The 23,839-nt window shown below is 34.2% G+C and overlaps 1 protein-coding gene across 1 annotated transcript in view; it reads right to left on the bottom strand.

Annotated features, from left to right (window-relative positions):
* 5-HT2B (5-hydroxytryptamine receptor 2B) overlaps positions 1–23,839 on the bottom strand; it is a 672,009-nt gene that overhangs the window by 169,896 nt on the left and 478,274 nt on the right. Inside the window, exon 3 of the mRNA XM_075379373.1 lies at positions 13,143–13,375. Coding sequence (XP_075235488.1) covers positions 13,143–13,375 — 233 coding nt within the window. The remainder of the gene's footprint in view (positions 1–13,142; positions 13,376–23,839) is intronic.

Genomic DNA, 23,839 nt, shown 5'->3' with positions numbered 1-23,839 from the left:
ACTAATTACATGTAAACATTCCCAGGACAAATAATAATAAATTGTGAAATTTTCAGCGAAATCAGTTAAGTAATTTGAGTTTGTTAGGGCACACACAATACGAATATTGCCTTTTATTTATGAGTCAATAAATTTACTTAAATTGCCTTTTATAGTTTTAAATTCATTTCTCAATAAAAAGCATTGCATTTAATGTGTCTTAATTTTTTGATAGCCTTTACTCCTCGTAGTCGAAGTAAAAAGAAGCTCTACGGTGTGTGGCAAAGGCACAATGGGACCCAGGAAGGTTATACTGTTAGTTTGGAGGAATCGGAAGAATATTCTGCTCACAAGTGCTGCCGCCAGGTAGATCGATAGACTCAGACCACGTACTGTGGACAATTAGCGCGATTGCACCCGGAAATTAAAAAAAAACAGCTTGAATTGGTCAACAGAAAAGGTGTCGTGTACAGCGCTGACAACACTGGACCGCATATACTTCAGAAATTGAGAGAACTTGACTGGGAGGTTTTAATTCCCGTGGACTCATTTTTCGCTAAACAGAAAAAATATTCATCAAAAATGTTTACAAGAAATTGAAATATGTATATATATATATATATATAATTTTTTTTTGCTTTATTATAAGCTATTAAAAATTAATTATTTCTAAAATTATTAACAATATTTTTTTAATGATTTTATTTACAGTTTCATTAACAATTAGAGTCATTAGCGAATTTTTTCTTCTTCTTTTTCCTGTTTAGCCTCCGGTAATTACCTTTCAGATAATACTTCAGAGGATGATATGTATGAGTGTAAATGAAGTGTAGTCTTGTACAGTCTCAGTTCGACCATTCCTGAGACGTGTGATTAATTGAAACCGAATCACCAAACAACACCGGTATCCATGGTTTTCCCCAGGACCTGGCACCGTTAGACTATCATCAGTTTCAGTCTCTACAGAACTTCCTGAACGGTGGTAAGTTAGGTTCAAAAGAGCTCTGTGTTAACACGTGTGAAAATGTTTTGACCAGAAACCACAGAAATTCTATAGCAACGTGATTATGGTGTTGCCAGAAAAATGGCAGGTCATAAAAAAAAATAATGGTGCTTATCTCATAATGTTACTTTTCAATAACAAATAAATGTATTCTCAATTTTGGTCACCAAAGAATCAATAATATTTTTTAGACAACCTACTGTTTTTTTTTAGGTAGTACGTTTTTCTAAAAATATTCTTATATAGGTTAAGTTTAACAAATTTGCGTAAGTGAATTTGTCTTTAAATTTAACACCCTCTTCAATAGTGGTTAATATAAGTAACTAAATTTCAACAAAAAAAATTCTGCATTTTAGGTTCATAATTTAATAAATTGGTAAATATTTATTAATAGTTCTACATATTATGTAGAAAATACCAAAACAGTTTTGAAAACTATTTAAACCTAAGGGAGATAGAGAAAACGAACAAAAAACACATACTTCAATTTTTAGGTATAGGTGTTGATTTTCTGAAAAAAAACCAGCAAAATCTGTATTATTATTTATATATGCGTTGTTGGTAAAAAATTTTCTTTAATACAGTTTTCTCCCCCTCAAGAAAATCGAAATTAGTGTTTTTGCAATATCCCCTCCTCACCACAATAACGAATTTTGAAAATATTAATACGATCAATGCCACATTCATATAAAGAAGTATTTGAACTTTCTTTTTCCTCTTTAGCCTTCGGGAATTACCGTTGAGGTAATACTTCAGAGGATGAATGAGTATTATATGTATGAGTCTATATGAAGTGTAGTTTTTTTATACAGACTCAGTTCGATCATTCCTGAGATGTGTGGCTAATTGAAACCCAACCACCAAAGAACAACCGGTATCCACGATCTAGTATTCAAATCCGTATAAATTCGCCTTTGCTAGGACTTGAACGCTGGAACTCTCGACATCGAAATCAGCCTATTTGGGAAGACGCGTTCATCACTAGACCAACCCGGTGGGTTAGAAATATTTGAGGTAAATTTGAAGAAAATCGGTTCGGTAAATAAAGATATAAAGAGATATAAAGGGAAAAGCAATGGACCCTTTTCTACATACCCACGCGTAGATAAATTAGTTTTTTGGTTTTGATAAACTATTGAGAGTGGAAGAAGTGTTAGGAGAAGACCAATTTGGTTTCAGGAAAAGTATAGGGACAAGGGAAGCAATTTTAGGCCTCAAATTAATAGTAGAAGGAAGATTAAAGAAAAACAAACCAACATACTTGGCGTTTATAGACCTAGAAAAGGCATTCGATAACGTAGACTGGAATAAAATGTTCAGCATTTTAAAAAAATTAGGGTTCAAATACAGAGATAGAAGAACAATTGCTAACATGTACAGGAACCAAACAGCAACAGTAACAATTGAAGAACATAAGAAAGAAGCCGTAATAAGAAAGGTAGTCCGACAAGGATGTTCCCTATCTCCGTTACTTTTTAATCTTTACATGGAACTAGCAGTTAATGATGTTAAAGAACAATTTAGATTCGGAGTAACAGTACAAGGTGAAAAGATAAAGATGCTACGATTTGCTGATGATATAGTAATTCTAGCCGAGAATAAAAAGGATTTAGAAGAAACAATGAACGGCATAGATGAAGTCCTACGCAAGAACTATCGCATGAAAATAAACAAGAACAAAACAAAAGTAATGAAATGTAGTAGAAATAACAAAGATGGACCGCTGAATGTGAAAATAGGAGGAGAAAAGATTATGGAGGTAGAAGAATTTTGTTATTTGGGAAGTAGAATTACTAAAGATGGACGAAGCAGGAGCGATATAAAATGCCGAATAGCACAAGCTAAACGAGCCTTCAGTAAGAAATATAAGTTGTTTACATCAAAAATTAATTTAAATGTGAGGAAAAGATTTTTGAAAGTGTATGTTTGGAGTGTCGCTTTATATGGAAGTGAAACTTGGACAATCGGAGTATCTGAGAAGAAAAGGTTAGAAGCTTTTGAAATGTGGTGCTATAGGAGAATGTTAAAAATCAGACGGGTGGATAAAGTGACAAATGAGGAGGTATTGCGGCAAATAGATGAAGAAAGAAGCATTTGGAAAAATATAGTTAAAAGAAGAGACAGACTTATAGGCCACATACTAAGGCATCCTGGAATAGTCGCTTTAATTTTGGAAGGACAGGTAGAAGGGAAAAATTGTGTAGGCAGGCCACGTTTGGAATATGTAAAACAAATTGTTAGGGATGTAGGATGTAGAGGGTATACTGAAATGAAACGACTAGCACTAGATAGGGAATCTTGGAGAGCTGCATCAAACCAGTCAAATGACTGAAGACAAAAAAATAAAAAAAATAAAACTATTTAGACCCTAAATCGTAAAGATTTGCAAAATACCCGATACCCTATTTTTTACATGATCAACATAATTTCTCCTTTAATTCTAATTATATTAACCGGGTCAGTTATATTCTGCTCTAATTAAAAACTATTTAACAATTAAGAGAAATAATATAACAGATAATTAGTTTGTAATCAAATTCTTTCGCTTTCAACTATATTTTTAACAATAGGGAGGGGCTTTTATTGTTTAAACAAAATGTTGCCTTTAATTATTCATTAATTAAGCAATGGTATGTATAGAAATAAACACGTTACCTACTTATTAAAATCGTATTTAAAGTACGTAATAATAATTAGTAATTATTTTATCCTAATAAGAACTTAAAAGACATTATTCAAAGTAATTCTTACTTAGCTCTGTACCATTCTAAAATTACATCAGAATTCAAATTAATTTCATTGCTTCTTCTAACACTAATTGTATTTCAGAAAATAACGATCAAATTAGTAATTTATATAAAGAATTATCACATGTTAAACGTAAATTTTTATTTTATTTCGCAGTAGAAAATGATTATCGTGTTAAATTACTTCTCTTTAAAGTGTAAACGTGCGTGCATTTGCTTCATACTTACACAATTTAAATGTCCTTTGAATTGTCACTTGAATCCGACTTTGTATTACCAATGACAACCTAAATTCTATACTCACGAATGTAAATCTAGCCTCCTCTGTGACACCGGTTTTCCGTTTGAACTTTGCTTCACTTTACATTATTGAATTATGTTTATAACTTAAAAAAATTATGGTACTTTGAACGTTTGATTTACCGTTGTAGGCTTTATGTTAATAATAAATATATTTTTATAAATCGTTTTATTATTTTTGATAATTCATCTGTTATTAAATTATTTATTTCCTTAATTACTAGAAGTCAGAAATATTCAGTCAGAAATTAATGCCTTATATATAGAATTAATCGACCAAATTTGGTCAAAATCGGTCAAATAGTTCTAGAGATATTAGGTTAGGGCAATACCGAATACATATACGTACCTACGAACATTAACATCCGGTTTTTTTGGTTCCTCATAACTACAAGATCCGCTGAAAACTGCTCATGCCCAAATTAGACCGATTACAGTAATTTCCCTTCTAGAGTTAAAGCTCTGTTACAGCGGTATCTAGACGGGAAACTAAAAATAATTAATATTTTACGAACATCTGTTTTTAATGAGCAATAACAGACTAAGTAAATAATTTTTATATTTTCGAAAACGTAGAAAAGAAAAAAAAAATTACCAAAAGCGAGAAAAGAATCTCAAAATTAAAAAAAAAATTATAAAAACAAATCTTAAACACTGATGAATACTGTAAAAATTAATGTCTCCATTTTGGAGAGGTGTTCGTAAAAGTTCTAAATCTTGTAGTTCTAAAGTAAAACTCCCTAAAAAACTTACTATTCTCTTATTTACACCTATCGTCATTTCTTTTGTTGTCAAAAATTCTCCTGTCTACAGTTTCAATAAGGCCGCATATCTCATTTCGTTCAAAATTACACTTAAAAGCGATTTCTTCAACGGATTTCCTTCCTAAAATTCCATCCTTCTTTAACTCAGATTAAAAAAAAAAAAACATCTTGACATTCTTTTTGCTATAAAGAAGTGCGTTTCCTATCACTGACAATTTAATTTAAAACAATTAGTTTTATTCAACACTGTTGCTTTACAGGCTATTCAAGTAATATGTTAAGGAATTTTTATTGTATTGAGAGATGCTAAGTTCGCCTGTAATTGAAACCAAATATCTTTTTTTAATTTAACAATAAAGTTCAACTATTTTTATCATTGATATCCTGTATTCTTCTATTATAAAATTATTTATAACATTCTTGATTGAAATCTGTGTTTATTGATGTATTAAATTACAAAATAACCAATATTTATAATTATGAAGCTAAAATTACAAGGAATAAAATAATAAATTAAAAACATTTTCAACAAAACAAGAAAACATACAGAGAGAGAGAGAGAGAAACAAGTTGTAAACTGAGACGTAGAAATAACTCGTAAATTTACATTGTAACATTAAGGGAAACTGTCTGTTATTCTGGTATGAGTGTCCAGCCTACTATCCCCTGGAGTCTCCAGATGTTCATTGGTACTGTCACACCTAGGCGTGCCAGCCCTCGCCACTGGGGCTGTCCTTCCTACACTACGCTAATAGCCCAGGCACCACTCCTCTCGATCCCTACTTTTTAGCACTTCCTTAGCGTATGCATCTACTCTGCTCCATTGATTTTCACTGTTTAACATGAAGGAGTGGGAGTAGAAGGTCTGTCCGCCTCTCCCTAGTGGACCAGACTGGAGTCCATTATTTAACCTAAGTCTGGGATTTGAACTAAAGTTGAGTTCAGTAAGGGAACTAGAACTAAATTTCGTTGTTGCGATCAACATCTTTGATGGTATTTGGTTAACTGGCATTTCTCCCACCACCACCCCATTCGGTCGCCCTAGAGCATAGACCAGATGTTCAGTGCCAAGAACGGCTACTGAGCCTCAGAACGGTTTAGCGACCCAAATCCTAAAAGCTCCTAGTGAGCTACCTAACGTGCGTGAGCGAATCAAGCAGGGCGCCATACAGCACCCGCTGAAGTGTCCCAATCGCTCACTTGTCAAACATAAAACTAGATCGGGGAGGCTCACCCCTTGTAGCAACTTATAACTATACGTCAATAAAAATGAAAAAGACAGCAATTTTGGCTGCCACGCCTCGGTCGCTGTATGCCAGCTAGTACCTGTCCACCATTTAACAACGCTTGGAGCTGATTTGGCTGATGGCCAGCCCTATTATCAAGGTTGGTTTCCAGCAGCAGAGCTGTAGGAGTCCAATTGCATTTACATTTAATCCCTTACATTTACCGATGACGGTTGAACATAGCAACCTCATCGAGGAACTCCCACACGGTCCGACAGTGCGGCTCTCGCCACACTGCCTCGCCGCTTGTGAGCGGCCAGGTTTCCCCCTGACCTCTAAGTTCCAGGATGGCTCGGTCTCTGGCCCCCCCAAGGGCCGGGCAGTCGTACATCATATGTATATTCGACTGGACCTCCCCGCAGACACACAAATCATCAGCCACCAGGCGAAACCGAAACAGATATTGGTTGGAATTCACATGGTTGGTGAGCACCTGGGCACCCGACACCCTTAAAAAGGAACTCGAGGCATACCATCCCCCCAAATCCTGTATAAAATTATACAAGGATCTACCCTTAGTAGTGGTGTGCCATTCAAGCTGCCATGCCTCCATCGCGAGGCTTTGTAGCCTTTTCCGCAGACGGGAGATGGGCAACTGGACGAAATTTTGCTCCGGTACATTGCGATCACCGTTCCGCTCCGGTTCTGGCCCGGCTCGAAACGGCATTCCAAATGCCTCGGCCTCCCGACCTCTTCGCAACTTCCACATGGCTGCCCGAATTTTCACCACTAAATCGATTGGGAGAGCCTTTCCCAATACAGTAGTAGCCTCGTAGGAGGTTGTTTTAAATACACCAGTGCATACTATCATGGCTCTGCGCTGGGCACTCCTTAAATTTTGAAGTAGTGCTCTATTCCTATCCAACCTATGCGCCCAAACCGGCGCCGCGTATGCGATCATACTTTCGAAGACGCCTCGGTACACCAAGTACATTTGGCGGTCCGACAGCCCGTAGTCTTTCCGAGCAATCCTTCTAAGTTTGTGCGCATCACAGAGACAGCGTCCGCCGCAACTTGCTTAATATGGTTACTAAAAAGCAACTTATCATCAAACAAAACACCTAGGTACTTATGAACCCTTACTCGGCTGATTACACAGCCTTTATATTTAATGTGGGGGTTTCGACTGCATGATAATTTGTCTGCGCTCTTTAGAAGCATAAACTTCGTTTTGGGCACAGAAATTTTTAAATTTTGCATGTCCATCCAGCCTTCGGCGGTTGACAATGCCGCCTGCGCTCTGCTTTCTAGCTGTGGTCGTGAATCTCCACGAACTAAAAGGAGACAGTCATCGGCGAAAGCCTGGGCCGTGACTCCTTCTGGGAAAGTCAATCCCAGAAATCCGTCAAACACTAGGTTCCACAGCAGGGGGCCGAGAACGGAACCCTGCGGGCTTCCCCTGGTGACGGACTTTTCCACAACTAGGTGCGCATCTTTAAACAGAGCCGTTCGGTTAGACAAATAGTCTCTTACCACGGCCTGTGTGGCTTCGGGAACATTGCGGCGTTCCAAAGCATAGAGGACAGAACTCCAACACAAGGAAGGAAATGCTGCCTCTATATCAATAAAAATAGCCAAAACATATTTGCAGTCGGCGCTTTCCACCTCGGTAAGAGCATTTAAGATGCAATCCTCGGGTGCCAACCCCTTTCATGAAGCCATACTGGCCTCGATTTAGAATACGGCTCATATCGATGCTTTCTTCGAGCCGTTCCACAACCAGCCTTTCAAGTAACTTGCCGAAAACCGGCAAGAGGCTGATGGGTCGATAACACTAATCTTTGATGGTATGTTGTGTTTAATTTGCCTTGAATTACGATACATTCACGAAATTTGCTCATAATAAGTAGTAGTAGGCGCGGGGTAGGCGCTTCCGCAAGCTCGGTTAGCTAGTTCTAAAGGACACGATGTAGGACATTCAAGATGTCCGGACGAGGCCTGCAGTGAAGGTAAAAGTTGAGTTAATACCGATGCAAATGCCTACCGAGGCATTTACATCGGTGGCATCACAATTAGGCCAGGCTTATTACTATGAGATGTAAATCGGCAGAGGGCGATAGACGACTCCCGTTAAAGCCCAACAGGGCTAGGAGGTGTGGCGACCGGAACGTCACTAGGCGGATATCTTCCCCTAAGAGGTTGGGATGTTTTACATGAAATCCCTATTACGCCCTATTCCGCAGTGTGTCCCATCGTCGACATCTTAAGACTGTGTGTTCCACAGAGTCTTCCTTCTCACAAAACATGCATGTCGATGACTCTCGTTTACTAGGTAATCCCGAAAATTACCATGTCCCGTTAAAATCTGTGCTGTGTAACAGTTCACATCTCCAAATTTCCTTCCGTTCCACGCTTCTAAATTATGTATGTTCCTCTTGGTCCACTGTGCCACCCCTCTTCATCAATCTTTTCTTTCAATGGGTGATCAATCTTGCTCTGGTGTCTTGCTTACGCAGGCCTTCTGTCCTTACTCAGGTCTTACGTTTGGTTTAAGTTAACCGTAAGTAAGTAGTTAAAATTTCATATTTTAACAAGAATACTTAGGTAAAATTTAGATCCTGGCTTCAAAATGTAGAACGCGGAGTGCCTCAGGGAAGTATTTTCAGTCCTTGTTTCTTTTTATAGTTTATCTGTCACCTACCTCAAAATCTTGAGCCACTCATTGTAACTATGTTGCAGACGACGTAACTGTATCTATATCAGAAGATAATTATTGAAAAGGAATTAAGAATTATAGCAGTTCTTTTCTTTTTCCTGTTTAGCCTCCGGTAATTATCGTTCAGATAATACTTCAGAGGATGATATGTATGAGTGTAAATGAAGTATAGTCTTGTACAGTCTCAGTTCGACCGTTCCTGAGATGTGTGGTTAATTGAAACTAAACCACCAAAGAACACCGGTGTCCACGATACGATAACAGTTTAGAAATTACTCAGTGAACGGATTGTAATCATCTAACATTAAATAAGAATAAAACCGTTGTTCCATTTTGCTTCTCAGGTAGATTTTGAATTATGGATCGCTCGAATAGAATTCCCATTAATGATGACTACCATCATCATTAAAAATGCGAAAAGGTGAGAATTCCTCTTAATGATTATCGTCATTATTAATGGGAATTCGCACATTAATAGGATTTTGCTTGATGGGCAACAACCCATTAGATAACAAGTTCTCGTGAGATGATCAAACATATTTCATTTGTAATAAAATCAAGCCGTACTGTTTAGCTCATAAGCGCCTTAGAAAATGCTTATCATCGTTATTAAATATTTATTATGCGAACACATATTTTTGTATAATATCAGAAGCTGTTTTTAAAATACGCAATTTAAAAATGAGAAATCAAATTGTTATCCAGCTCCCATAAATATGAATCGTGCATACTTACGATTAGAAAACTGAATACGGTAACTTATCCTTTTATTTTATATTTATGAGCTTGAAATATTTGTATTTACTAAAATGAATGGTCACTTACTTTAAAACAAAAAATACAATATCCATTTTTACCAACCAGACAACATAACTGTTTTCGTTTTAACTCGACACAATACTTCGGCTTATGAGAAAGAACCTTATTTATACTTCTCGTGCTATTTTCAATAAATTACCAGACCATTTGAAAAACCTTTCCACCAATTTATATTTTTTTTTATTTTAAGGATTTTGAGGTCATAGTAATGACCTCTTTATTCAACTCCATTTCGTCTTTTCGTTTTATTATTTTTTTTCTTGATTGCTTCCCAATACTTCTTCATTCTGTCAGATCTTGCTTTTTTGAATTCTTCTGAACAAATCCTTATTGTCGTTTTCTTTTCTTTAATTTTAAATCTGGAGTTTGCTCCTTTTAGTATTTTTATATTGTCGGTTTTGTTTCGTAAATCTTCTATTGTGATTTCTAGATCTTGCATTTCTTGTTTAAATTCGATTATCCAGGTCGGTGTTTTGGACATTTTCTAGTATTTCTCGACCGGTTTCTTGACGAGCCTGTTCGATTCTGTTCGTATTATGAGTGCAAAAAAGGAGATTATTTTCTTTCTAAAGTAGTCTAGAGCTGGTTTTACGTCTTTATGTACCTCTTGGTTTGGTATGAGTCTCCATTCTCACCAATCAGTAAGTCGTCTTTTTATTTATGCAAGTTCTTAGAATTCTTCTTTCTATTCTTTGCATCTCTGCCGAGTAGAAATTGTTGGATTTTAGTTTGAAGAGTGTTTCGCTTCCATATGATATTATAGGTCTGATTACAGTTTTGTTATGTCTTAGTTTAGTATTTATGCATCTTTTATTATATGTTGTTTTTGTGGTATTTTGTGCATAATTGAGGTTTTTTGATCTTTGTTTTCAGTTTATTTGTTCTTTGAGGTCGTGTGTAATATTTTCTTCTGAATATTTAAACCGTTCAACTAGCTTGACTTTATGTTCGTTTATTTAAAAGTAAGTAAAATATTTTCTTTCACGGAAAGAAAATTACTTTTTTAATAAATTTGTAAATAATACTAATTAAAAAAAGAATATTTATCTGCGCCCCGTTTAACATGAACATAAGTATGGGCTAAAAATTATTTATTTTTAACTGTCTTCTGAACTGTGAATTATTTTGTAGTAATTTTTAGAGGTTTAGCTTCACATTATTTTATGTTTTATATATATATATATATATGTGTGTGTGTGTGTGTGTGTGTGTGTGTGTGTGTGTGTGTTTCTTATTTTCTTTTTAGCCTCCGGGATCACCGTTACATATTAATTCAGAGGATAAGATGAAATGGCAATTTTGTACCGTGTGAAAATGACATCCCTGACCAGGATTCGATCTCGGAACCTCGGAATGAAAATCGGAAACGCTACCACTTGCCCCACGGAGGTCGGCATGTGTTTATATTTAAATAAGTTCATCGAAAAAGGTTGCAGCAATAAAAAAATAAATCATATCTCACTACATAATTGAGATAAAGTATTATAATTCGAATATCATGAAGTTTTTTTTAGACTTGACCGATCTCATGACCCTGAGCCAATGTGCACAACGGCACAACGCCTCTGAGCTACAATGCAATGGCGATAGTTCAGAAAAAAGAACAGTGCGTTTTGTGGTTAGTGGAGTATAAATTCTGTTCAACAAACTTTCCGGCATTTTTTTGGCAATAATCTCTCTCATGAAAACAGCGTTAGACGCTGGTATGACTTGTTTAAGGAATCTGGAACGTGAAAGTGTAAAATTCCCCCGGACGACCCAAAACGAGTGGCGAAGCTGTTGAGCGTACACGCCATAGTTGTTTAAAAATCCTTAAAAAATCTAATTGAACAAGAAAGTAAGTAACATTCCTGTAATGTTTCAAGAAGGTATTTTGCTCCCACACTTTAGCTAAGGCGTTCGACGTGCTCTCCATGAAAAACTCCCTAATCGTTGGTAGGGTCGATCCTGTGCTTCGAGCTTGGAGAAGTCTAGATTTGACACCCCTAGATTTTTTCTATGGGGATCCGTTAAAAATATTGTCTACAGTGAATAGTGAGAGATGTACAATATATAAGAAAAATTCACCGCTGTTTTTGCCACAGTTACGCCTGCGATGATCCATCCAATGGATTGGCAGAAGTCGATTATCGGCTTGATATTTGCTGAGCGACCAATGCAGCTCATATTTAACAATTCTAACGTATAAAAAAAAACTTTTTGAGTTGGTGAATTAAAAAAAATACTCGTTTTATTATATCTATAAGTTTTCTGAGATATGATTTTTTAAATTCCTGCAACCATTTTCGATGACCCTAATTAATATTGAATTCACATACATCTATTTATTGTCTTATAATCTGGTTTCATATTTATAATTCATCTTACATTGACGTGATATATATAATTTTATGTAACGATCAAAATAAAAATTTATATATTTCCATTAATTGTTTAATTACATCATCATTAATCAGCATTAATCAGAACCGTTTACTTTGATTATATATTCATTTTGGAGAAGGTTTGTTTAGGGTTTTACAAAAAATCCTGTGAACTGAGATGTTTTAAAATATTTCTTGATTAATTTCAAATTTTTTTTAAATCCAGAATTTCTATTCCTGATTTTTTAACTCTTTCTTAACTTTATCAAAAAATACGAGTTTAATTTTTTCTAGAAAAAATAGCAGAGTTTTCTTGGGAATTCTATCATCAGTCATCCTTAAAATATGGGTTATGTAAGCCAATCTTCTCTCAAGAATTATTTTTGATATTCTATTAAATTTATGATAAATGTATTTTGTAGAGGTAAAGTTGTTAAGCGTATGGACCTTTACAGGAAATAATATTTTTCTTAAAACTTTATTTTTTTACTTTTATATCTCTTTTAAAATCCATTTCAATTTTGATCATCATCAGTCCCGTACCATACAACGTTTTTGAATGAATACAAACCCATTAATTTTGCGTTTACAAAGATAGATTTTTGTTATACATGTTTTATGTGTGATAATGGCCGATTAAATTTGTTCACCATGTTTCTTTGGTTTATTTTTTCTTAGCTCTTTCATTCTACATTCTTACATTCTTACTCTTTCTTTCTACTTGATATTTAATTGTTTTTTTTCTCCATATGGAGGATGTAGGATGTAGGGGGTATACCGAAATGAAACGACTAGCACTAGATAGGAAATCTTGGAGAGCATCAAACCAGTCAAATGACTGAAGACAAAAAAAAATTATCCATATCTGATTTTAAAAAAAAGAAGTTATTTCATTCTTGATTATTGTCGCATATCCGTTTTTTTCAAAAGATAGATTTTTTGTTGTTTTATAATTAACCGATGATCTGAAAAAATGAGATAATCAATAGCAATGTATCGTCCTACGTCATTTTTGAAGGGATTTTGTTCTTCAAATTTGTTTTTTCTTAATAATCTTATGTTACTTAAAAAATTTAAAATCTCTGTTTCTTATACTATTATTAATATGAGAAAAAATTAGACCGTAGTTAATAATAATTAAATATTTTTCCAATTTAATAAATATACATTTATAAACATTTTTTTCAATAATTATAATAATAAAAACATATTTTATTTTACCTACCTTAGAATACATGAGACAAAGTGGTAAGCTCATAGCAATTGACAATAACCAAACAAATATTATTTTCAATGTAACTCTTTTTCTTGTTTTATTTCTACCAAATTTCATTGGATATCGTAAACTGAGATACCGATCGACTGATATAGTACATAAATGCATTATCGATGCTGTGCAGAATAATACATCTAAACAGATCCAAGCTAAACAGTATACTGGCGCCAGTGGAAAGAAACCTGTAACAAAGAAAAATAAACAGTTTAGCACATTTATATACACACTCAAACAGTTTATATTCACATTTTATTATTTGTGATTTTATTAAAATAATACATAAAAAATATTCTAAGATAGGCTATCCAAAAAAAAAGTAAAAACTTCTCATTCTTTAGCGATACGAAGTAAGGGCTCTGAATTCTCTCTTCCTCTTAAACGATCGATAAGCCAGTAATATTTTGGTATAGAGCAGTGATTCCCAAGCTGTGCGCCGCATCGCCCCGGGGAGCCGCATCTTCTTCACAAGGGCGCCGCGAAATATTGTGAAAGTTTCATAATTAATTGGACCATGGCGTTTATAATTATTAATCAAATGTTAATAAAGTAAAAAAAATAATGAAAATACACCAGTTTTATTTATTTTTATCTCTTGCTTACGAGTAGTCATACTTTTACTTTTATAAAAAATCTTTGTAAACGCAAAATTAAGGTATTTGAATTCATCCAGAAACGTTGTGCGCTGCAGAATGACGGTGATCAAAATTGAAATAGATTTTAAAAGAGATTTAAAAGTAAAAAAACTTTTAAGAAAAATATTTTTTCCTATAAAGATGTATACGCTTAACAACTCTATATCTACAAAATACTTTCATCAATAATTTATAGGAATAACAGGCAGAAATAATGCTCCAAGAAAGATTGGCTTACATAACCCAAATTTTAAGGATCACTGATGATAGAATTCCAAAAAAAACTTATCTATATTTTCTAGAAAAAAAGAATTAAAAAAATCAGGAATAGAAATTATTATTTTAAAAAAATTTGGAATTAATCAAGAAAAATTTAAAAAGCATCAAGTACAAAGGAGTTTTTCTAAAACCTCAAAAAAAACTTCTCCAAAATAAATATCTAATCAAAGTAAATGGTTTGAATGCATTTATCAATACAGATATTAATGATGTTAGGGTTTTTTTTCAAGGTGAAAATAAAAAAACTTTTATTTGTAGGCATTTAGAAAAGGCCCGAAATTGGCTCCATCCGATTTTCACTTCTTTGCTCACATGAAACGCTGGCTAGGAGGACAATATTTAGCATAGACATCGAGCTGCTGAACAGCGTAGAAATATGGCTGAAAACACAGGCGGCCCCGCTGTATGACAAGGGTATTGGAAAGTTGGTACCACGCTACGACAAATGTCTAAATCGGAGTGGCGACTATGTAGAGAAATAGCGTAACTGTGTAAGTATTTGTTACAAAAAAAAAAAATTATATTCACTGGGTTTGAATTTCGTGACCGATCGGACCTTGAAAAAAAAACCTTCATAATTCTTATCATTATCGGGCACAAAGGTCCACCCAATCGTATTGTTTATTTTACCCAATCATAAGGTGAGAGTAATTCTTATCATTATCAGACACAAAATTCCAACCAATCGTATTCTTTGTTTTTTAACCAATCATAAGGTGAGAGTAATTCTTATCATTATCAGACACAAAATTCCAACCAATCGTATTCTTTGTTTTTTAACCAATCATAAGGTGAGAGTAATTCTTATCATTATCGGACACAAAATTCCAACCAATCGTATTCTTTGTTTTTTAACCAATCATAAGGTAAGATTAATTCTTATCATTATTAGACACAAAATTCCAACCAATCGTATTGTTTGTTTTTTAACCAATCATAAGGTGAGTGTAATTCTTATCAATATCAGCCACGAAATTCCAACCAATCGTATTCTTTGATTTTTAACCAATCATAAGGTGAGAGTTATTCTTATCAGTATCAGACACAAAATTCCAACCAATCGTATTCTTTGATGTTTAACCAATCATAAGGTGAGAGTTATTCTTATCAGTATCAGACACAAAATTTCAACCAATCGTATTTCTTTATTTTTTAATCATTATTTTTTGTTATTATCGGTTCCGAAATTCCAATTAATTGAATACTTTGCTTTTTAAACAATCATAAGGTGAGAGTACGGTGGTTATATTTTTCGTGGTCCGATCGGTCATGAAATTAAAACCACGGTGTAAATAAAAACACTTTTATTTGTAACAAGTACTTACATAGTTTCCCTGTTTCTCATACATAGTCGCCACTCCGATTTAGACATTTGTCGTAGCGTGGGTACCAACATTCTCCATGGCAATCATCGGCCGCACACTACAGCTGTAACAAAGAAGCTCCTGTAGCGTTTTTGTTGGGAAGTGTTTGATCATCCACCATACAGCCCGGACATGGCTTCATCCGGTTTTCACCTCTTTCATCACATGAAACGCTGGCTAGGAGAATAACATTTTGGCACATACATCGAGCTGCAAAACAGCGTAGAAACATGGCTGTAAACACAGGCGGCTCCGTTCTATGATGAGGGTATTGGAAAGTTGGTACCACGCTACGACAAATGTCTACATCGGAGTGGCGACTACGTAGAGAAATAGCGTAACTATGTAAGTACTTGTTACAAATAAAAAAATTTTTATTTTCACTTTGTTTTTAATTTCGTGACCGATCGGACCTTGAAAAACATAACCCTCGTAATTTAACAGTTAATGTCAATGATTATAAATAAATTTTTATTTTGATCGTTACATATAATTATATAGATCACGTCAATATAAGATAAATTATAAATATGAAATCAGATTATAAGACAATAAATAGATGTATGTAAAATCAATATTAATTAGGGTCATCAAAAAAGGCTCAGGAATTTAAAAAATCATATTTCAGAAACTAATAATTATAATAAAACGAATATTTTTTTTTAATTCACAAACTCAAAAGTTTGTTTTACATACCTTAGAATGTTTTAAAATGAATTCGGTCGGCCGTCCGCCTCTGTCAAATTATGGAGGTGCAGCATCTTGTTGAAACATGTCAGCAACGTTACTTTCTTAATCAGTTAGATTTTTTAGGGCTTTTTAAACAACTATGGGTATATGCTCAACTGCTTCGCCATTCGGTTTGGGTCGTCCCGGGGACTTTTTCACTTTTGTAAGTTCCCAGATTCCTTAAACAACTCGTACCACCGTTTAATGCTGTTTGAATAAGAGAGATCATTGCCAAAAACACGCCGATAAGTTAGTTGAACAGTTATAATTGACTTATACTCCTTTTTTTCATTTCCTGTTTAGCCTCCGGTAATTACCTCTCAGGTAATACTTCAGAGAATGAAATGTATGAGTGTAAATGAAGTGTAGAGTCTTGTACAGTCTCAGTTCGACCATTTCTGAGATGTGTGGTTAATTGAAATCCAACCACCAAGGAACATCGATATCCACGATCTAGTATTCAAATCCGTATAAAAGTAACTGCCTTTACTAGGACTTGAACGCTGGAACTCTCGACTTCTAAATCAGCTGATTTGGAAAGTCGCGTTGACTACTAGACCAATCCGGTAGGTTAGACTTATACTCCGGTAACCACAAAACGCACTCTTCTTTTTCTAAACCGTCGTTATTGCAATGACTGAGGCTCAGAGGTGTTGCGTCGTTGTGCGCATTGGCTCAAGTTCACGCGGCCAGTCACGTCTATAAAAACCTGATAATATCCCGATTACTTTGCAGTTCCAATTATTACTTTACTTCAATTACGTAGGTCGTTATTATTATGTTTTTATTGCTGCAACCTTTTTCGATGACCTTATATAAATATAAACACATTCCGACCTCCGTGGGGCGAATGGTAGCGTCTCCGTATTTCATCCTGAGGTTCCGGGTTCAAATCCTGGTCAGGCATGGCATTTCCTCACGCTACAAAATTCAAATAGAATTTAAATTAAATTTTAATTTTAAATAAAATAATATAATATACATTTTTTTTTAATTTTGTTGCAATAATGGTCTTCTCGTAGCAACTGCGTGTGAGGCTAGAGTGGTTAAGGACGACCACCTCGTGGAAGTACAGCCCATCACCATCTACTCGTAACAAACGCGGTGTCCGTGGGCGCTGTTTTGGGTGGTGCAATGTGGTGCTCTTATAATAACGCTGCAAACAGTCGTTTTTCAAAATTCAAACGGGGTATTTGTCAATAGGTTGGAGACTAACCTTTGCATCATCACGTACACTCTCCATCTAACGGTTGTTCGGAAATGTTATGTAAAAATGAAAAATTATTTATTAAAACGTGTAAATAATAAATAATGCATTACGGTGAAACACTTCTCATTCGGGCCGTTAGGTGGCGAGTCGCTAAATTCACATGCTCTTTTCTTACAGCGAGCTACTCCCGAGATCTTTTTCTGTAGAAATATTTTCAATGGAGGTCTTACTGAAACTGAAGATAACATTTCGTAAGTGATTCATAATCATCGATAAGGATTACGTACTGAAGATAAATTGATGAAAATTTGTATACATGTTTTTCTTAAGGTGTAACTGCACACCAAAAAGGATTTTTTTTTTAAATTCCTAGTTTAAAAAGATGTAATAGAGTAAAAATGAAACTTACTTTTTTTTAATTTCTCGATATCGTAGATATAGCTTGATTCTTTTGGGTGTGTATTCTTCATGTGAATATGTAAAAACCCATTTCCAGATTTTTTGAAATTCCGAGTTTCAAGGGTTAAAATGGATTTTTAATTTTTTTTAATCCATGCTATTTTTTTAACATTTCAGTAAAAAATGAAGAAATCAACCTGATTTTTGGTGAGTGTAATCTTCATATGAATAAACCAATTTCTAGTTGTTTTGGAATTTCGACCTTGAAAGGAGGTGAAGAAAGGTAAAAAACTTTGAAACAATGATTGTAAATTTTCCCAATCACCGACTATACTAAACAAGATATTCAGTAGGTTTGGGCTTGCAAATACTCATCAGATAAACATTACAAATCATTTTCAGGTTTTTTTAAAATTCCGATTGGTTTTAAGCACTTCGAAGGTATACGGCAATCATCCCAACCGCCGTAAGGGAAACACCCGCCTTGTGATGATTCCGGTCGCCACACTACCCCTACGTTCCTAGTCCTGATGGGCTTTAACGGGAGGCGTTATGGCTCAATCAACACCGCCACTGTGTATGTGTGATTGGCTGCACCTGCCTCCGGTTACTCGACTAAAAAATACATAAAGTAAAATGATTGACCGCTACGGGAAACGCAAGTAACCATAGAGCGCGGACGAAGTTATGACGGGAGGGGGGCTAGTCATTCAATAATTTAATACCTAAACCTAATATAACTAAAAAAATTTAATTTTACTAATAAAATTAATAGTTCATTAAATAATATTTCAATTATAAATTTATGTGTTAATTTTTGCTTTTTTTTATCTTCAGTGATTTGACTGGTTTGATGCAGCTCTCCAAGATTCCCTATCTAGTGCTAGTCGTTTCATTTCAGTATACCCTCTACATCCTACATCCCTAACAATTTGTTTTACATATTCCAAACGTGGCCGGCCTACACAGTTTTTTCCTTCTACCTGTTCCTCCAATATTAAAGCGACTATTCCAGGATGACTTATTATGTGGACTATAACTCTGTCTCTTCTTTTAACTATATTTTCCGAAATGCTTCTTTCTTCATCGATTTGCCGCAACACCTCTTCATTTGTCACTTTATCCACCCATCTGATTTTTAACATTCTTCTGTAGCACCACATTTTAAAAGCTTCTAATCTTTTCTTCTCAGTTACTCCGATCGTCCTAATTTCACTTCCATATAAAGCTACGGTCCAAACAAATACTTTCAAAAATCTTTTCCTGACGTTTAAATTAATTTTTGTTGTAAACAAATTATATTTCTGACTGAAGGCTCGTATCGCCTGTGCTATTCGGCATTTTATATCGCTCCTGCTTCGTCCATCTTTAGTAATTCTATTTCCCAAATAGCAAAATTCTTCTGCGTCCATAATCTTTTCTCTTCCTATTTTTACATTAAGTGGTCCATTTTGGTTATTTATACTACATTTCATTACGTGTTGTTCTTGTTTAATTTCATGCGGTAGTGTTCGCGTAGGACTTCATCCATGTCGTTGATTGTTCCTTCTAAATCTTTTTTACTCTCGGCTAGAATTACGGTATCATCAGCAAATTGTAGCATCTTCCTTGTCGGATTCCCTTTCTTCTAACGGCTTCTTTCTTATGTTCTTCAATTATTACAGTTGCTTTTTGGTTCCTGTAAATGTTAGCAATTTTTCTTGGCTTATAACCGCTTAATTTTTGCTTTTAATTTTAATAACCCGTATTTTTTATATTTTTCGATATATTTTACTGATTTAGAACAAATTTATCTTTTTTTTTTAATTTTTACTGAGTATAGTTTTAAAAATCTGTATTTTTATCGAAAATCTAATAAATTCGTTTTAAATATTTTATGTTTTTTCCAACCTCAATTGTTTTTTTATTTAATAATCTTGTATTGTTTTTAAATGATAAAATCATCCTGACAATTTTCAGTAATGCATAATTAACAAATGTCCATTTGCATGGAATTATTTATTCATTATTTTATTTTTCTAACACGATTAATATCTACAATCTGTGTTTCCCTCTAGAAAAATGAATAATTGCGGTGAATGATTTTATTAAGGATTTGATGGTTAGAAAGGCCAACACCTCAATTAACTCAATAAATATCCAATTTAGATTGAATAACAGTCTGTAATAGCCGTCGATGGATGATAATGATAAATTTATTTTTTTTTGTTTAGCGTATAATAATAATATGCCATGTTTCACCGGGATTTGAATTCAGAACCTCAGACTGAAAACTATAGATGCAATCATTCCGCTGCGAAGATCGGTGTAAAGGATTAACATTGTCATTCATATTTTTAATTCTATCGAAATGTATTTTAAATTAATTAAATACAAAAAAACCTTTTTAAATTCCGTACAAAATAATAAAAAAATAAATGTGCCAGAAAATCTTGACGTATAAAAACATTTTAATAAATATAAAAGAGTCTATGTGACGTCAATAGGAAACAATAAAAATAAAAAGATTCGAATCCTTTGATCATTTGGAAAGTATTTTCGGAAGAAAAAGTCATGGTCGTAGAATTGCCATTGTACTATAAATATAGGATACGCAAGAACTCTGCTCTCTTTGGTTTTCTTCTATCCTAATTTTCAGAAAAGTTATCGCTAACTTATGAATAGATAAGCTACTAATACTGTATTATAGCTTATAATACTGATAAGCTATAATACTAAATGTGAACTGGAAATATTTCAGTTCTTAGAAGCTACGAGTAAGCTAAAATTTCATAAATTAGATTATTCTAATTATTAAATTTCATTATATTGTTTTAAAAGTTATTTTCCAATTACTTAAAACAATATAAAATGATTTAAAAACAGATTAATTATAAAACGGAATTAAAAGTATTATTAAAAACGCAGTATTAATAAAGTTCGGTAAGTTCTCGGCCTGACAAAGAAACACAAGAGCTTTCAGAAATGTTTACTTTATTTTTAATTTTGTAATTCAACATATATTTAGACTTACGATTTTCCAAGTTTTCAAACCTTCAGTGTAATGCTATTTGCATACCTCTACATAATAATCGGTTATCTCAGCTTTGCCCTTATCATTTGAAGTAAATCTTTGTCCAGCGAGCCATTTCTTCAGGTTAAGAAAGAGAAAGAATTCACCGGTAACCAAATCCGGTTAATAAGGCACACATGAAAGCACTTCGAAGCATAAATCATGGCGTTTACACCAATAACCCAAGGCGTATGTGCAGAGAACGCTCTTTTGTACCTCCAGAGAGGAACCGGATAAAACACTTTAGTCGGTCCAGTATTGAAGAGTAATACACCTCGGTGATGATCCTGCCATTTTCCAGGTATTCTATGAAATCGCACTAGAAGAATTGGCAAAACAATATTCAAAAATGATTTTCTACTAATTGAATCGTTTTCACTTTTTTGGCCCATTTTTACATGATAACACCCACTGTTTCAGTTCTGGAACGCTTTGATGAATCCATATTTCATATACTGTTATAAAATGTTGATGACGTTCATCGGAATCACGTTTAAATAACCTCGAGAGGTTTTCAGATCGATTGTTAAAAAATGTAGGATCAATCTAGGGGAAAACATTTTCATACCCAAAACTTTGTGTAAAATATAATGGTCGTACTCTACCTAGATATTTACATTATCAGAAACCTCAAATAATTTCACTCAGCAATTATTTAATATGGCATTGTCAAAACCTGTTTTCTTTACTCAATCGCGTAAACATCTGAAACTTTCGCAGTGACGCCATCTAAAAGTTCACGCTTGACAAATATCGTAGTCATTTGGTCCTACTTATATTTACGCCATCTTTTTATCAGGCCATAAACTTCGAATGACATTGGTATAAATATGTATATTTATTTATTCAGGAGAGCATATTTAATGTCATACTTTAAAATATTATACGCAATATAAAATATCAGTAACAACTTGATCAAAGAAACGATGCATTATAATATCGGTGTCCGAAAATTATCTGAACAATTTTGTTATCTTATTAGAAAAAAGTAGTTGCTCTATTAACGTGCCATGAATCCATATCTCAGCCTCGTCGTGGAAGACACCCGCCTTGTGACGCTTCCGTTCGCCACACCTTCCCTCAGTTCCTAGCCCTGATGTGGGCTTTAACGGAAGTCGTCTTTCGTCCTTTTACATCTCACAGTAACAAGCCAGGCCTCGTTGGAATGCTACCGATGTAAATGCCTCGGTAGACATTGATTTTTAAACTCAGCTTTTGCCTTCTCTGTACGTTTCGTCCGGACATTTTGAATATCCTACATCGTTACCCTCTGAACTAGCTAACCGAGTTGGTGGAAGTACGAACCCCGTGCCTAGTTCTACTTTCTTGTAAATGTCTCATAGATTCGAAGCAAATTGAAAAAGAACATACCATCAAAAATGTTGTTCGCAACAACGAACCTAGTTCCCTTAGTGAACTCAATTTCATTTCATACCCCTGGACTTGTTTAATTTGCGGACTGCGGTTTGGTCTACAAGGGTGAGGCGGACAGACCTCCTACTCCCACTTAGCTCCATCGCAGAGTCCCGTGTGACATTTACTTCACCTACTACCATCGTCGAGATGCCGCTAAACCTTACGGCTGCATGGGATCCATGCCCGTCATGAATCTACATATGAAAGCATAATAGTAAAGTAATTTATTGAAACAAAATCAGACAAACAAGTTCAAAGAAATTTTAGAATTCTATATAACTGAGAGCCACGCTGTCAAACAAGTATTAGTTCATGATTTGATAAATATAAAGAAATAGGCAGTGTTGAAAATAAGGGTGCAGACAGACCTAGAACATCAGATGAAAAAAATTAAGATCATTTGTTAATTTTTTATTCGCAGTCCTGGGAAGTCAACACAAAGTGCACCGTTCGAGGTAAATCTTCTGCTACCTACCATTCACGATGTTTTTAAGAAACGATTAAAATTACGTTCTTGTAAATTACAAATATGGCAGCACATTACAACACCACAAAATCACATTAATAAATAGGAATTTGCTGGAGAAATGATTAAAAGAATTATAAAAAAAGTTATATTCTCAGACGAGGCTACATTTCTTGTGTTTGCAAAAGTAAACACTCAGAACGTTTGAATATGGGGATCAGAGAACTCATATGTTATACTATACCGTATTAAAGATAACCCAAAAATTAATATTTGGTGCGGACTATTTCACGATTGTCTGATTGAACCTTTTTTCTTTGCGGAAACGGCAGTTAACGCGAATTTCTATTTGGACTTGTTAGAAGGGTTTGTTTACCCTCAGCTTGAAAAGTTTACCCTTAATCCGAAATCATATTCCAACAGGATAGAAACCTCTACAATGGGGTTTATTAGTACGTGAATTCTTCTAAAATATATTTCCAAACCGCTGGATTAGACATTATGGACTAATCGCCACCGCGATCGTCGGATATAACTCCATGTAATTTTTTCATGTAGGATTTCATCAAGGATATAAAAAAAACTCGTGTAATGAATATTGATAACCTTTATTTGTTAACGCATTGGAACTCATAGATGTGGATATGTTACAAAAAATAGGATATGAAATTGATTACCGGTTGGATATTTTGCGAATTGGTGCACGTATTAAATGTTTTCGATTACAGGTATAAAAAAATTCAATTTTAACGTTTTTAAATTCATACAACCCGCTTTTTTATCTTAATAAATAAATTATTTACTCAATATCAAATTTGTTCAGATAATTCTCATGGTAAAACTATTCATTCATTATTAATGTTTTTTCCAACTAATTAGTAAAATATATTCCTGATTTCCAACTTCCATATTTGTAATAAATTATCGGTTTTAACAAATGATTGAAAGAACATCGTTAACTATTTTCTTATACTCGTATTTTCCTAAGTAGAATTTGTTTTAAAATACTAAACTCATTTGATGGGATACCGACTTCGCTACAAATCATAACGGGATATAAATTAAAAAGAAAACAAATAAAATAAAGCAATAATAACAA

This window comes from Lycorma delicatula, chromosome 12 (genome assembly GCF_047948215.1).
Source record: "Lycorma delicatula isolate Av1 chromosome 12, ASM4794821v1, whole genome shotgun sequence".
Lineage (NCBI taxonomy): Eukaryota > Metazoa > Arthropoda > Insecta > Hemiptera > Fulgoridae > Lycorma > Lycorma delicatula.
The sequence above is the reverse complement of the archived record's forward strand: the minus strand, read 5'-3'. Positions and strand labels throughout refer to the sequence as shown.